The sequence below is a fragment of the Dermacentor andersoni genome, chromosome 2 (genome assembly GCF_023375885.2).
Source record: "Dermacentor andersoni chromosome 2, qqDerAnde1_hic_scaffold, whole genome shotgun sequence".
Classification (NCBI taxonomy): domain Eukaryota; kingdom Metazoa; phylum Arthropoda; class Arachnida; order Ixodida; family Ixodidae; genus Dermacentor; species Dermacentor andersoni.
The window spans coordinates 27,653,132-27,669,675 of NC_092815.1; the positions used below are offsets into that span (position 1 = coordinate 27,653,132).

Sequence of the window (16,544 nt, forward strand, 5' to 3'; positions counted from 1 at the left end):
TCGACGTCACGTTGGTGTCGTCGGCTTCCAGCATGGCGCCCGTGTCACGGCTAGAGATCAACTTTTGTAGACTGTTGGAGCGGTGCGAAGCTCTTGCTGATGACCGAAATCCCACAAACTGGCGATTCAAAAAGGTAACAGATCGGGCTAATAAACAAGCTGAGCATAGCCTCTCTCATAGGTTACGTTATAGACTGTCCAGTTGCATCGACATGGTCAGATTAGGAAGCAACAGTTAGTTTCAACCGTGTGGCCGCAGGAATTCGACTACTGGGTGCTTTATCATTTCGCACATTTTGCTGTAATGTTCCAGGATGAAAATCCTGGGATGTTAAAACCCTCAGCTAGCTGACGAAGCTTTCTGACCACCCTCCTTTTTTTTTTTTCCGTTGAAAAATCTGTAACCGAACTTGGGTCTCGGGAAAGACATGCATGCAAACATGAAAGCAGCAGCTTTAGCTAATACATGTATGTTCACGCCCCAAGTACCTATGAGCAAATGTACCGGTTTTATTCGATTATTCGAGAGCAAAGCCTCGCACGAGATAGCCAAGTGTCGGAAGGCAGTTTCTGATGTGAAACTCGCATATTATACCGGTGTCGCACGTACACTTCTGATCGCGATCGGCACCGATCCGGATCGAAATTCTCGACTGCGATTGGCTCTCTCGCGCATTTTGTGCAAAGGAGCCAATCGCGACCGAGAAAATTCGATCCGTATCGGGCTTGATCGCGATCGAAAGTGAGCCGTGTGGCACCCGTATTAAATGTACTGGCTGCATTATATTCTTAATTAACAGCAAGTTATTGAAATTCTTATTACAAGTTTTTATTTTTATGCGCGTGGCGTTTAATCAGTGACAGCTGGTACAATGAATGTAATGAAGGAGATTTGCAATGCCGATCGATCGACTACTACAAAATATATTAAGTCGTAAATGACCTGTTGCGTCATTTTGTAGCACTTCACTGATTGTACTGATTTACGGTCAACATATTTGTTTTTCAGTATGTTCAAAGCCTTGAGGACATGTTACTAGATCTGAGGAACATAAACACATGGTAAGTGCCTACACTTTCTTATTTACATTTTTTTTTCTTATCCTAACGCTGAGGGGACATAATTTGCAGTCAACCAAGCAAGGACACATTGGTGCATTACACGAGCAAAGTGGACTTTCTGAAACGCCTTATTGCTGTGGACACGCAGGCAAGTACTATAGGACTTTTGCGTTATTCATTTTTAAGCATTTTGTGTGGCAGTATTGTTTGGGAGGATGCTATGTGGTAGTAAAATTTTCTGATAGGGAGCTTTTAATTCGGAATGCTGCAGCCACACAACAGTCCAGAAAAGGCACTCAGCCATGAGCAGCTCACCTTAAAGCCTGCTCCGGATGACAAGGCCAAGGAGATCCTGCTCAAACGGCAGACCAAGGCAATTTGTGATGTCCGTGAGGAGTTGCTGGAGTCCCGATCTTCTGCCAGAACAACTGGTGAGAATGTGATGGAAGGCATGAGGAGCGACTGTGTGCAGCTCATCTGTGTGCTAGTTTAGATGAGTTCAGGTTGCCACACACTTGGTGGTTATCAGTTATAATGCATCAATTATAAGCAACTGCACAATGCATTATGAGGGTTAAAAAAAAAAGCAACTAAACACCACTGCAGCAAATTCCCTGAAATATGATAAGCATCTGGTCATCGACCTGCAAGTTTTTATAGATGCAGGTGTGTCCAAGATGCAATGCATATATTTACAAAGACTGTTGTGGTAGTTTGTGTGCCCACTGTTTACAGATAGTTCTTATGATGTCACGGACAAAGCATCTCACCCTGTTATTAGTACCTAAAGATGGCTGCCATGATAACATCAGTGTACCTTATTATCACACATACATTGTTTTGCTTTCTGACTGTGGCCATTTTTCACTGGATTATCACTGTTATTGGTTGATCACTCTGTGCAAGACGCACCTGTTGTGCTGTCATGTTTCTTGTTTATGCAACTTCTCGAAGTGCTGGTACCCCAAGATGGTGGCCACGATGATGTCAATGTAAATCATCTATTATCTATCTAGCAGGCCTTCATGGCATAACGTGAATCTAGTTTTTATGTGTTCGGATTCTAGGTACAAAAGAACGTTGCAGTTTGCTTCTCACGTGCCAAAATTAAGCTCCGACAGATGCCTGAATATTGCCATAACTCTTTATTTGAAAAAGCCAGGTGTAAAAAATAAAAACAGCCACAAGATTAATAAAGATGACGCAGACCACAACTATTAACTGAAATATTGCGCTACCTGTGCATGAAGGTGGCGAAGGTGCCAGCAACTTTTTCAACCATGGACCATGGGCATGTATTCACTCTCAAAAGATTTTACTTCAGGCATGAAAGTTATTCTTTTTGAAGGATAATTGAAGGCCAGCTTTGCATGTACTACCACAATTATATTGAGACGGCACATCTCGATTATAAGATGCATTTCTTCATCACAGTGCCTGAATAGAATTTTACTATCATTAAGTTTGGGAGAACAGTTGTATTTGCAATAGTGCAACAAAAGATTATATGGTGCTGACCAACGATTGGTGAGTGTAAAGGTCAGTGAACTATTGCTGACAACTGTCTCAAGTGTTTAAGAACATGCTCACAAAGCTTTTTAAGGGCATGAGCACGTCAGTAATTTGTTTTCATATCTACCACAAGATACACTTCTTCATTGCAATTTCTAAATAGAACTTCACTATCTTCAAACTTTGGAGAGCAGTTTCATTCGTAATAGTGCAACAAAAGGTCATTTGGCACTGGTCAATGACAGGTCGTTGCGATAGGTCAGTGAATCATCACTAACAACGTTGTCAAGTGTTCAAGAACATGCTCACAAAACTTGTCAAAGTCATGAGCATGCTAGATATGTGTGTTCATATCTAAGTTTAGGAGACCATACTGACCTTACCATTGCCAACTGCCTTTAGGCATGCGGAGCTTAAAATGAATGTGGTGGCTTCCTGAACTAATTGGCAAAGCAGGAATTAAACATTTTTCTCCAATGATTATATATTCATGCCCTTTATACTTTTTCTACTCTGTCTCTGCAGCCACTACTAGGGGTGTGCAACTACTCATAACATTTGCATAATGAATCAAGTATCATCCTATTCAATTCTGTCTTCAAATCGAATAGTCACTATTAGAACATCCAAATATATTTCAAATAGTTTTTGAATACTTCACATTGCTGACTGTACATGATCAAACATGAAATTTCAGCAGAAATGTGACAGCTTTTATCCCACCTCAGTGGTGGCCCAACCAGTTAAGTATTTGGAGCAACTTTTGGAGCAGGAAAAATGTTGTTCTGGAGCAGTTTAGGAGCAGCGATACCAGCATATTGGAGCAGTTTCGGAGCAGAAAAGTGGTCTTTCTCGAACACTTGCAGTACTATAGCAGTAATCTGTAGCCATTTGGCGAAGCTTGTTATTACTGTGCAATCAGTAAGTGCTGTTCAAGAGTGAAGCAAGACACAATTAAGGCCAACAGCGACCAATTAAGCTTGCCTTCCCACGGACGGTATACCATACACGGTATGTTGCAAACATCTTTATTTGGGCATGCAGGGAACTTAATTTTGTAAACAAGTAAATAAAATTTTTGAGCCTAACGAGAACAAACATATGCGCGGATGCAAGGGAGACGTAAAATTACAAATGAGCTAGAACAATTTGCGCTGTCAGGCACAAGACAAACAGTGATAGCAAATGTCTTATGCGCATTCCAAATGACAGATGTGCTTCAATATGTTTTAACGCACAAAACAAAATGTGTATTACGCCCAATAACAATGCTAGAAGCTCGACAAGAGACTATGCGTCTATGAACGGCGCCAAGAAGAGGTTCCTCTGTACGATGTGTTGCAAGTATGGTGATGGTGGTCGAGAACAAGTTCGTACCTACCCGTACACTCGCTTTCATTGTGAGGCGGTTTGTCGGCTTCCTGTGTATCGTGTGGCCTCTGCGAGTAGATCGATTCGGCATTTGGCGAGTCGATTTGGCATAAAACAGTAACTTCTGTCGCCGATACCCGACCGACTTTTCATAGCACTACCTTTTACTGCCCCCAAGGGCTCAAATTGCCACAGGCAAGTCCGAAATAGCTCTCAAGGCCTGCCAGTACAATTATTAGGCATATCGGTGCTCGTACTGTGACAAGAGATGGCAGGTGTAGGCATGTGTAATTAAGGAATACATTTTAGCAGGGAAGAAGTTTGGGCGTGTTGGTGGGATACGTACAAACTGGGATACATAGCACAAGAATGACACAAGGACGAAGCAGGAACACGGGACGAGCGCTAACTTTCAACAATTGATTTATTGCAGCTGGTGAGCATATATATATTCACTGGGACGCCACTGCAACAGACACACTGAAGGGAAGGAGGAAAAGTAGTCATGTGACTACTATGCCCAAAAATTCAAGCTCTTTCTTTGATAAAAGAATAGATGGCGTGCTAACACAATCGTCACCTGCTCTAGCTATCTCAGCTGCTTCGACAATTTCCCTCATTATCTTATTCCTGTGGCGATAGACAACAACAGTTTGTTGTGGGAAGCACGGTGCCTTCGCGTCACATTTTCTACAATGGACAGCCAGATGCCCATCTATTGCGATGCTCTCCACTTTATTACTATGCTCCGCCAGACGCACGTTTAAACATCTGCCCGTCTGGCCCACATAGTACTTCCCGCACGAAAGTAGAATTCCACTTTACACATCTCTTTTTTCATTTCTTTTCTTTCTGTCTTTTTTTCTCTTGAACTCTTAGCAGGTGACAACAAGGGATTGCGACAGCGAGTTCCGGGCCAGGGTGCTGGTGAAGATTTTGATGCCGTTCTGCGCTACCACAACTCCATGCAGGAAAAAATTGCAGAGGAAATGGTCTCCTTGGCACAGAACCTGAAGCAGAATGCAGTGCTTGCTGGACACATTGTGAAGAAGGACACAGAGGTAATAGATTTTTACCTTCCAGTGGTTGTGGCGGATAAAGTTGCATGCTTAGTGTATGCGAGTGCTAGAGCAGGTACAAAAATTCTGCTAAAAGCATTTGGACACGGTGCCATGTAAGGTGCTAGCAATAGGCACTGGTGGTCCAGCAGCAGTGGTGGCAATGAGACTATGAAAATTGAACTGTGCACAGTTGCCATGTGTACCAGAAGCACTTGACTGCTGCAAGTAGAGTTCTAGAAAACTTTGCAGTTCAGTGGAATGTTTGGAACGTGTCGTTTTTGTCTTGTACACTGGAAATGTGGAGAGCTGTCTGTAGTTGTGGTTTTTCAACATGGTGTCACATGCCTGCAATACTACTACTACTACTACTACTACTACTACTACTAATAATAATAATAATAATGTGCAAAGAATCACATAAGAATTGAAAAGTAATGGCACCAAATGGATTGAGAGCACAAAGAAATAGTTTTGTATAGTTTTTGAATGCTTGGCTGCCTTCTTGACATTCTAGTAGGGGTGTGCAAATACTGGATCATTCTATTTCGAATTGCACAGCGAACGTTTGAATAATTTGATTTGTGAATAGAATATCTAGTATACTGTTTCTCGAATATTCCGGGTTGTGGTCGGTGCCTTGACATGCACAGCATTCCCATGGTGTGTGATCTCATCGTTAGAAGGTTTTACCAGGTTGACCGGACCCATCGAAATGGTTAACGCTACACGGACAGAGCGAGCAATAAAAGTAGCACGCATGGAAAGCACAGAAGCATGCGCAAAGATTACAATACCTTATACCTTATATCAAATAAGGTATAAGGTATAGCATATATGATACATTGGGCATAAATAATGCTGGATTGTGTTTCTGAGGTTCATGTGGCACCAAAAGAAAAAAATGTCAGAATCGGGACACAAAATTACCTCTGGACGTTCAAAAACGAGGGTCTAGGAAAATGTCCTAAAAAAAAAAAATTATGCAGTTTTACGTGCCAAACCACGATCTGATTACGAGGCACGCCGTAGTGGGGGACTCCGGAAATTTTGACCACTTGGGGTTCTTTAATGTGCACCTAAATCTAAGTACACGGGTGTTTTCGCATTTCACCCCTATCGAAATGCGGCCGCTGTTGCCGGGATTCGATCCCGCGACCTTGTGCTTAGCAGCCTAACACCATAACCACTTAGCAACCACAGCGGGTAGAATGGTATCTCTTACATTGTAGACCTTGAAACTCCATTAGTCCTAGCTGGAGTTAATAAATTGGGAATGAAATTAAGGTTTCCAATCTGTTCATCTTGTCAGAATTGTCCTCTGTAGATATAGACATGCCCGTGAGGTCATTTTAAGAGAAGCATTTCCTTAAACTGTACTACAAGCTCCAAAGTTTATGCAACACAAGTTCGGTGGAAAATCATAATTTCTGTGTACTTTTACCGTCAAGCCTTGTACTTACTGGTGCGACCAAGTTAGTGCAACTGTAAAGTCCAGGCTGTATGCCAAGCTTCACAGATGTTCAACTTTTTGCTCATTCATGCTCTATGAGCTCCTCTCATTAACTATTTTAGCCACCTTCTACTGCCCCCTCAGAAGCCAAAATATCTGATATAAACTAAAATCTTTATCTAACCCAAGGGGCCTTCGAAAGCATTGAAAATGCAGCTGCTGGCAAACAAATTCCTCTGAAGTTTGTTCGAATTATTGCAAGTCTACTGCGTGTAGTTATAGTAGTATAAGTAATACCGTATTAACACAATTCTAGCATGCACCTTCTTTAAATAAAAGGTGCGTTCAAATTTGCATGCATATTACAAGCATAACTAATTATACTCAAAATAAAAAACGAAACCTATTCTTACTAAAAAAAAAAAAAAAGAAGCCGAGTGCAAGGTAGCTAGCCACACTGCCATCGAACGGGTCGTTTGAAGAAAGCGACACTCGGAGACATCGCAAAGTGGGTCCATGGTGCGTGGAATGCCCTCCTGCAGACGATTGTTGCATGAGCCTCCAGAAGTGTAGCATTTCTAATGCAGTAAATGGAAATGAATATGAGCTTCTGTTTCCTTTTGAACTTCAGTTTTCCCTCCATGCAGTCGAGCGATCCCTCTTGCAACGCAAATTTCACGATCTAGCAGTAGACGCTGGTCGCCTTCGATGACACCTTCTACGTCAGCGGGTATTTCGGTGCCGACCGAAATAACAATGCTGGAGCGAGGCGGGATGCTCACTTGATCTTCGCGCACACTCAAGGTGTGGTGACTACGAGGGCTCTCCGGCGGTATCGCTTTATCTTCCGACAGCGTTATTGACTTCGACTTCAGGTCGATGATTGCGCCGTGTTGGTTCAGGAAGTCCATACCGAGAATGACGTCTCGTGAACACTGTTGGAGGATAACGAAGGTGGCAGGGTAATTCCGGTCATGAATGGTTATTCTTGCCGTGCAGATTCCAGTCGGCGTAATCAGGTGTCCTCCAGCGGTGCGAACTTGAGGGCCTTCCCATGCAGTCTTAACCTTCTTCAACTGGGCGGCGATGTGTCCGCTCATGACGGAGTAATCAGCCCCTGTGTCCACTAAGGCGGTAACTGCGTGGCCGTCGAGAAGCACGTCGAGGTCGGTGGTTCTTTGTCTGGCGTTGCAGTTAGGTCTTGGTGTCGGATCACGGCTGCGTCGTGTCGAACTGAAGCTGGAACGTCGCGTCGTCAATTCGTCTTTCGTCGGTGTAGTCTTGGCTTCCTGACTTAGTCGGGATGGCGGCGGGTCGTTATTATGTCGTCGAGATGGTCTTTGTTGTCTTCGTCGGCGGCGGAGGATCTTCGTCAGTTCGACGAACAGCAACCGCACCTCCATCGGTTGCTGCTTTTAGTTTTCCGGGTATGGGCTCGTAGAGCGGCCCCGGGCTGGGCCGGTGTATGGTCGGCGCTGCGGCGACAGGTAGCGGCCTGGTGACGGCGAACGGGATGGCCGTCGAGGGCTCCACTGAGTAGCGGCGAGGTAATCGGCGATGTCACGTGGGCGCTCGCCAAGCTGTGGACGCGGCGCGTTGACGGCGAACCCTTTCAGTCCCAAGTCGTGGTATGGGCATCGGCGGTACACATGGCCGGCTTCTCTGCAGTGATAGCAGAGCGGGCGGTGGTCGGGGGCTCGCCAAATGTCCGTCTTCCTCGCGTAGGTGCGCTGGGCGACGGGTGGGCGTGCTGGCGGCGGCGGCGGCGGACGACGGAATTGCGGCGTGACAGGGCCCTGGCGCGGTCGCGGAGGGGGGCCTTGACGGCGTGCGACGGCGGTGTAGGTCATCGCTTCCGGCTGGGGCTGTGGTGATTCTGGTTGCACCTCAGGAACTCCAAGCGATCGGTGCACCTCTTCTTTCACGATCTCGGTGATCGAGGCCACTTGAGGCTGCGACGAATGCAAGACCTTGCGCAGTTCTTCGCGCACAATGGCCCTGATGGTCTCGCGCAGATCGTCCGTGGCCAGTGATTGAATTCCTGCGTAGTGGGTAGAGCTTGTACGGCGGTTGAATTGCCGGTTCCGCATTTCGAGTGTTTTCTCGATGCTGGTGGCCTCGCGAAGGAACTCTTCTACGGTCTTCGGTGGGCTTCATATCATTGCGCCGAAAAGTTCTTCCTTCACACCACATATGAGAAGGCGGACTTTCTTCCCCTCGGGCATATCCGGGTCGGCGTGGTGGAACAGACGGTTCATTTCTTCCGTGAAGATGGCAACGTTCTCGTTAGGTAGCTGCACTTGGGCGTCCAGCATGGCTTCGGCCCTTTCCTTGCGCACGACGCTCGTAAAGGTGCGCAGGAAACCGCTACGGAAGAGGTCCCATGTCGTCAAGGTCGACTCCCGGTTCTCAAACCACGTTCTCGCGGCATCTTCTAAGGCAAAGTATACATGCCGCAGCTTGTCGTCGGAGTCCCAGTTGTTAAAAGTCGCGATTCGTTCGTAGGTCTCCAGCCAGGATTCTGGGTCTTCAGTCGCTGCTCCATGGAAGGTCGGTGGGTCCCGAGGTTGTTGTAGAATAACGGGGGACGCTGGGGCAGCCATTGGGGTTGTTTTGACCACGATCTTCTTTGTCGAGTCAGGTGTAAGTCCCTACTCTGGGGGCAGTCCTTGCAGTCTGCGGCTAGCACACTGGTCTTGGGCGATGTTAGTTTTGTCCTCGGGCTTCGGGCTTGGATCGCGGCTTTGCGGGGGCGTTCGGTACATGAACGCACTAGCACCTCCGATGTCACATGGTCGTGACGTCAAAGAACACAGTAGCAGTACTGTGAAACACAAAACTAACTTTTATTGGGCGAACCTGTGCCCACAAAATAGGCTACACTTATAGCACAACGATAGCGGCGAACACGGTCGGCGATCGTCGAAAATCTGATCAGCGGGTCAAGCGCGTCGGATTTTATACAGCAGTCGTCGAATGTTCCAGACTAATCGTTCGGACCCGCGTGCCTTCCACAAAGTTCTACACCATTCGCGGCAGGCGATGAAATCAGATAATATAAGGTTCGGCGACAACAGACAGTGAATAGAAGCATCGATAACTTTCCAGAAACTTCGGATACATGCAGGCGCGTCCCGCGCAGTGCGATAACACTTGTTAGGCGGTGAAACGTGGTCGCCCGATAAAGATAAGTACACGTGTCAATATTGTTTAAACATGGTATTTGTTTAAACATGGTAAACGTGTTTAAACATCGACTAAGGTTTCGTTACTCGATCTGTGCAGTAGAATTGGCACTAAGTTTTTTTTTCTTTGTGGTTATATTTGGGTGGTAACTGTGCGAATCTTGCAAATACAGCAAGTAGCAAAGTGCAAACATTTTGCTGACATTTTTTTTTGCTGACATGAATACGCCATGTTGAAGTGAACTAAAATACATTTACCTTCCAGGCTGTTCAGAAGAGCGTCCAATCTGCGGACCAAAACTACGAGCGGCTACAAAACGAGCAGCGACGGCTTGAGGAGCACATACGTCGTTCGTGTAACTGTTGGATCTGGCTTATGCTTGCTATTGTGTTTTTTGTCTTCCTCAACATGGTTGTTTTCATGCGCATGTTTCCAAAGCGATGAAAGCTCACACACCATGGTAGTGACATCATGTACAATAATAAAGAATTTATTTTCTGCGCAAAAGAAAGAGGGCATTTTCCTTTCTACAGTGGAACAACTGGTCAACCTGTCAAGATCTGGGGACAGAGCAACGTCTTCTTTGCTGCATGGTGCAGCCTTGAGTCCATTTTGACTGTAACAAACAATGTTTAGATCACAACCTAAAACACTGAAAAGCTTGATGCAAAATGGGACATTGCCATTGGTTTTTTACTTCTTTGCTTGCTATAGAAGACATGGCTTAGACAGAAAGGGACACATTGCAATGAATGCCATAGGCTAGGCTTGGTTGTGACAAATCAGTAAAACACACCTGCCATCCTATCAAGCAAGCACCCAATTCATGTGAACTTAAAAGGTGAAATTATTTGAGCTGTATTTGTAAATTATATCTTCAAAGCCGAAAAAGTCACTCTTGCCGTGAGAAGAGGCTTGGTAAGCGGAAAAGATGCAAAAGTAAGACTGGCGGCCAAGTCGCCTTGAAAAGTTCCTGCACCAGGTTGCCATGATGTCATGGATTTTGATGGAGCCTGCTTGGGCCTAGTTAAATCTTTATTGGTAAATTTTGACTATATTGTGTTCTAAAAGCGTCAAAGACTTTAAACTTAGCAAGCTTCAGGAACTTTTGCTGAGCTGCAACGGTCAAAAATGAGAAAATAATTTAAAAGCCATTTCGTTGCGCTGACATACCGGCACTAGGGTTTCGACGCAAAGTTCAAGAAACGAAACTTCGACCTTCACTTTCTTATGTAATAATCAACTTCTTGCCATGAAATAAACAATAATCGGGTTTTTAACCAATACTTTATCAGTTAAACTGACCTATTTCTTTTAGTGTCCCTTTAGGTGAGTACCGTGGATTGCAAAAGTTGCCTTCAGTTTTTCAGCTTAGAGAGAGAGAGAGAGAGAAAATAATGCAGGGAAAGGCAGGGAGGTTAACCAGAGGTAGTTCCGGTTGGCTACCCTGCGCAGGGGGAAGGGTTAAGGGGGATAAAAAGAGAAACAGAGTGGAAGGGGGAGATAGAAAGAAAGGGAGACAAGCACGAACAAAGCGCGTACACTACAGAGCGGTAGGGGGCGGCATTCTTAGAGTCTGTCGTGAAGCCCCGTGGACCGCAAGAACCTTAATAGCGTGAGTAAGGCCTTCAATGCGGATGTTCTTTCGGAGCATTGGCCTAAAGCTTTCAGTTCTGAAAGTGGACGATTGTCCAACTGGTCCAGTACGCTGTCTAAAAGGTAGGCTTAGGACGAAAGTGATACGAAGCAGTCCTGTGAGGCACATACACTATCAAATGGCTCTTTTAGTTCTAATTTTATCTTGACAATTCGCAGCTGTAGTTGCACATACTCTGCGCATATTTGGCTCATACACTTACAGATTTTGTGCTGCCCCTTCATTGGGAACTGTGCTTTCAGTTCTTGGGGTTCCTCACATATGAAGACGAATGGAGAGAAGCATTCCCCAAATGGATACTGCAATAGGTAAAAATAAATGGCAGGACTGCATAGAAACAGCAACAGAAGAAGTTGTTTTAAAAGTGGCTATACTCTGAACATCAGTATGCAGCATGCATGTATTACCATGTAAAAGCGGTTTATCAAATACTAAGCTGTGTCTGGGCACAGTTATAATAGTTTAACTTACGAGTACTTGTTTTTAACACCAAAGGCTGTTGAAACTTGCACATGGGCAAACGCATTGTTTCTGAATGAAAGCTGCATGGACTATTAAACTCAGTCAGAGAAAACACAGTGGTCTTTGTCGCGACACCAAAGTGACACTTAGCATGGCTGAATCCCTCAAGTTCTACGCAGTTTCAATTTGCCTGCCTGTCAGCATGCTGTGCACGGCACACTCGAGTGAATGCTCTTGTGATGGCATCCCCATTGTGGTGAAAAAAAACTGGGTAGCCATGTGATTAACAGGTTCAACCTCCTGGCAAATGATAGCCAGTGACCAATCAAGGATGCAGCAGCAAGTGCTCTCAAAAGGAACATGTATAACCCTGTCACACAGGCAAACTTAAGTGCAGTTGGAGCGAGTGTATTTTGCTGCTAGTGTAATTTTCATGCTGCCACACGGGAACGCTTAGTCGCACTTACTGCAGAGCGCATTCATCGGTGAGTGTGTTTGGTGAACACATTTTGCGGCGGCGAAGTGTGTATCCTCATTAGCAATGGACAAAGAATAAGTAATGTAATATTGAAATCAGAGTCGTGTAATTTTTAATGAAGTTCTTTTTTAATTGGTAGTGTAAGCGAGCAAAATGTGCCACACTGAACTGCTCTCACTCTCTTACTGTTTACAGCCATGCCGGGTACTGGCTGTACAATTGTTTCTTCCGTCCCCCTAAAGGCACGTTCACACCGAAGGCGGAGCGGACAAGCGGATCCGGCCAAGCGGCCGCGGATTTTCCGCTTTGCAGAAAATACGCGGCCGCTTGGCCGGATCGCGCCCGGACCGATTTTTTCCGTGCGGATAAGTTGGCCGCTTTGGCCGCAGCCAATCAGAACCCGACACTGCAGAAGCGCTGGTGAACGAATGTAAACGAATGTCTTTCTCTGGGCTTTTCGTTTCTGTTATTCAAAAGCGTCAAAACGGTAAGTTGGGCCAGTTGGTTGGGATTCATAGTAAGGTTTGTTACAGCGCAACACAAGACAAGGACAAAAGAAGGTATAAAACGACGACACGGCGCCGTGTCGTCGTTTTATACCTTCTTTTGTCCTTGTCTTGTGTTGCGCTGTAACAAACCCTGAAAATCGACTAGACAAGTGGCAAGTAAAATACCAACGATCTGGTCTTCTTCGTCTGAGCTCATCATTTTGCAGAAGTAGATAGCGGACAGGAGCGCGCTGACCCACGACGAGAAAAACATCGAAGGTGCGCGTAAAAACCCAAAGTGCCGCGAGATGGCGGCACGTCCCTGAAATTGCTGAAGAAATTGCAAGATGCCCCGCCTTCCCGGTGGCGCGGACAGCCAGACAACGCGGCTGGTCTGAACAGGCGCGGGCGCTCGCTGCCTCGCCGCTTTGAAAATCCGCTTGTCCGCTAAGACGCTCCGCTTTCGGTGTGAATGTGCCTTAAGGGTGTAGTTAGGAAGGCAAGAATATTGAAAATTTCCGGGGAGGGGGCTGTGGGGTGATGTTTCAGCACCAGGGCAGCTGCCTTGGACACCCCCTCCCCCCCTTTCACTTTCTTTCCCAGAGATCGCTAATGTAGCAGGTATACAGGCAGTTTTATTTTCTGCACCAAATAACACAGGATCCTGCACTGATAACTTGTGATAAGCGCACTTGCACATCTGCTGTCAGACTGTAAGGCTTGGTAGCCAATAAAGATAAAGTTTTAATTAGCGATTTTAGAGACAATATTGCATTTGCAAAATTGAAGCCTAACAGTCATATGTTACCCAACAACAACTTCACAAAAATCGTCTTAGGTACTAGGCGTGCAGTATTTTGGCTGTGGCCAGCCCTGAACCCAAACAAAAATTAAATAGCATGTCAGTGATGCTAATCTCCCTACCCTATCAGAAAACATCACCTGCTTCCTTGCTGCATGGGCGCCAATTACGAGTTCGCTTCATTATGATCAGTAAAAAAGCCTTTTTTTATTTGCTGCTATTGGCAAACATGATCATCCGAGCTACGATACCACCACAAGATTGGCAACGGAATAGAGCACGCTCTGCGTCAATTCCTGGCATTACCATGGAAAAAACGAGAAGGCAGCGATGAAACCCGTGCCAGTGAAAGCTTGCGCTACTGTTGGTCTACATTTGCAATGGAGGGGGTAGAGATATCAACATCACTGCTGCCCTATTTCATATTCATGTCAGTACTGCCATACTAGGCCACCTGCAGTGCTAAAGTACTGCAGGCTCTAGCACCCAAGACGATTTTGTTTAGAGAAGAAGTTCTTGTTGAGTTAATAATATGATTTGGGTCCTCAATTCTTGAAATGCAATGTTTCCTCTATAATTGCTAATTAAGCAGTTATTTAAAATATCCTTATTAATTATCTGCCATATTTTGCATGATAACGAGTTCCTAGTGGTCACAAAGACACATAACCTGATAGAATACAGGGAAATATGCTCACAGAATTCACCTTTTTGTAAAATTTTGTGCAGCTGAAACAGGACACTGTATATGTGACATTAAGTGACAGAACAACAGGAGGAGGAACAGGAAAAGAAGGAAGGAAAGGTAGGAAAGTCTACCAGACGCACGTCCAGTTTTCTACCCTACACAGGGGAAGGGGTTTAATGGAAGAAAAAAATGGAGAGGGAGGGAGGAAGGTACTATCAGTGTGAATACAGGTGGTTGCCCATAACTTCATGCCTATAATTGGTCAGTGAGGCTAGTCAATTTCATAAAACACAGCAGTGCCCACGTAGCTTTGTAAGCCTGCGACACATAGGGCCGTGGTCCGAGAATGTTAGTCTCTGAAGATGGTGTGCTATCTAATTGGTTTAAAACCCTCTGAAGAACATTGCGTTCGATCTCATAGAGATTACAAAAACACAACATGTGCTCGTTCGTCTTTTCACATTGAAACAAGTCACAAATCAGTGTGTCAGACATTCCAATAAGGAATGAGTAGGCTTTTGTAAAAGCCACTCCTAATCAGAGGCGGCACAGTAAAGTTGAATCATGGAAGGAGAAGTTCGATGGAATCTGCAGCTTCAATGTAGGATCCAGCTGGTGGAGACGTCAGTTGGAGAAAATCTGGGTGTTTCACAAAGTTTCAGTCTTCATTTGAGCAAGTAAATGTAGACCCTTTGCAACGTCTGTCCTTGATAAGGGTATAGGAAATGTCAGGGTTTCTTTGTGGACTGACTGGGCGACATCATCAGCAAGGTCATTTCTGACGATGCCACAGTGCCCCAGAAGCCATGGGAACATGACATCATGCCCGTTTATGTGGCCTTGATGGAAAACCTCTCTAGTCTCAAACACCAGTTGTTCGTGGGTCTTGCGTCGTAAGGCTGACTGCAGACTCTGAAGGGCTGCCTTGGAGTCACGAAAGAGACAACAACCCACTTTCGAGGTTTGGCTTGTACGATGTAATTAACAGTGGCACGTAGAGCAGCAAGTTCTGTTGCCGTAGAGGTCGTTATATGGGACACTTTCAATGTAATTGTGACTTGTAAGACCAGATAACAGCGCCTGTGGAGCTGGTGGCTGAGACAGATCCGTCATTGTAGATGTGCATTCTTTGTTCATATGCCTCATTCAGTAATGACAGTGTCAACTGGCGCTTGGATTGGTGCTTGGATTACCTCGTGAGGCGCAATCTGTTGCAAGTGCATCAGTGACCCTTGAGGCTGCAAGCAGACCAGAGAGCTCTATATCATATTGAGCGTCTGCACCGTGCATCGAATGGCCAATTTGTCCTGTTGCTCTTCCTTTTGTCTTTCCTCCCCTCCTTCCTATCTTCCATTTCTGTGTTGCTGTCACCTCCCTTCTGAAGAGTAGGCAGGTGTAGTGCCCCTGCCGATGGCAGTTGCCAGCCTGCTCCTCGCTTTACCTTTCCTGTTAATTGTATATATGTGTTCAAAACAAATACTACTACTACTACTACTACTACTAATAATAACAGACGTAGAGCCACTGTTGAATGACGGGTCTTCTTCACGATTCCCGGAATTGTGAGGCGTACTTGTGGCTGTCGCAGGCACCAGAGGGGTAACAGTGGTCTTGCTGCTGGTGTACAGCCCGACAGAAGAAAGCCTTGATGTGTCACGACAAGTTTGGAAAATGTGGCTCGAGGCCTTTGTGCTGGCAAAGCAGCAATATAGTGACTGGGTACGCGACACAGATGTTGAATGTGTGCTCTAAGATTGTAAATCGTTATACGCGTTGGAACCAAGTACTCTCTAGCAAGCATGATTGTTGCGTGAGTCGAGGCGCATCATGGTAGTCCAAGACATGATGGTAGAGCCTAGCCTTGCAAACTTTCGAGGGTATGAATGTTTGTTTTACATATGTTTGGTGAAACGGGCAAGCTGTACCGTAAAAAGCCCATAAACAGTGCTTTGTACAGCTGCAGCATGGACCATACCGACGTGCCCCAGGTTTTTGCGCACAGGAACGTAACTATATGTACAATCGAAGCTAGTCTCCGCTTCAGGTAGATTCAGTGGGGGTGCCATGAAAGGTCCCTGTCAATAATCACACCTATGAACCAGTTAGACTTCTGGTACTTGATAGCCTGGCCATTGAGAGAAAAAGGGTGTAGTGCCACGGCTTTGCGCGTAAACGCAATTAATGCGCATTTTTCAATGGACACACTAAGGCCTCGTTTGCAGAGATATGAACAAGTTAGGGTGGCTGCCCGCTGAATTCTTGCACGCGCTTGAAGATGAGTCGCTGCAGAAGACCAAGGATAAATATCATCAGCGTAGATTGATAGG

The 16,544-nt window shown here is 45.5% G+C and overlaps 2 protein-coding genes across 4 annotated transcripts in view; one reads left to right on the top strand and one right to left on the bottom strand.

The window, feature by feature from the left end:
• Use1 (Vesicle transport protein Use1) lies at window positions 1-10,153 on the top strand. 2 transcript variants are annotated; one of them, XM_050189638.3, is made up of 6 exons: window positions 1-134; window positions 1,010-1,062; window positions 1,132-1,210; window positions 1,334-1,493; window positions 4,825-5,006; window positions 9,907-10,153. In XM_050189638.3, exons 1-6 carry the CDS (start codon window positions 33-35, stop codon window positions 10,084-10,086), a joined length of 756 nt encoding a protein of 251 aa, XP_050045595.1. In that variant the 5' UTR covers window positions 1-32; the 3' UTR covers window positions 10,087-10,153. The 2 variants fall into 2 exon arrangements, with proteins under 2 accessions (XP_050045595.1, XP_050045596.1); XM_050189639.3 differs by having other exon boundaries at window positions 4,828-5,006.
• Window positions 10,112-16,544, bottom strand: part of LOC126542521 (activating signal cointegrator 1) — a 20,809-nt gene continuing 14,376 nt past the window's right edge. The window contains exons 11-12 of one of the 2 annotated variants that reach the window (XM_072286370.1): window positions 11,502-11,598; window positions 10,112-10,258 (exon numbers count right to left, since the gene is read on the bottom strand). In XM_072286370.1, the coding sequence (XP_072142471.1) occupies window positions 10,188-10,258; window positions 11,502-11,598 (168 nt within the window). In that variant the 3' untranslated portion in view covers window positions 10,112-10,187. The remainder of the gene's footprint in view (window positions 10,259-11,501; window positions 11,599-16,544) is intronic. The other variant, XM_072286371.1, reaches the window with a different exon arrangement.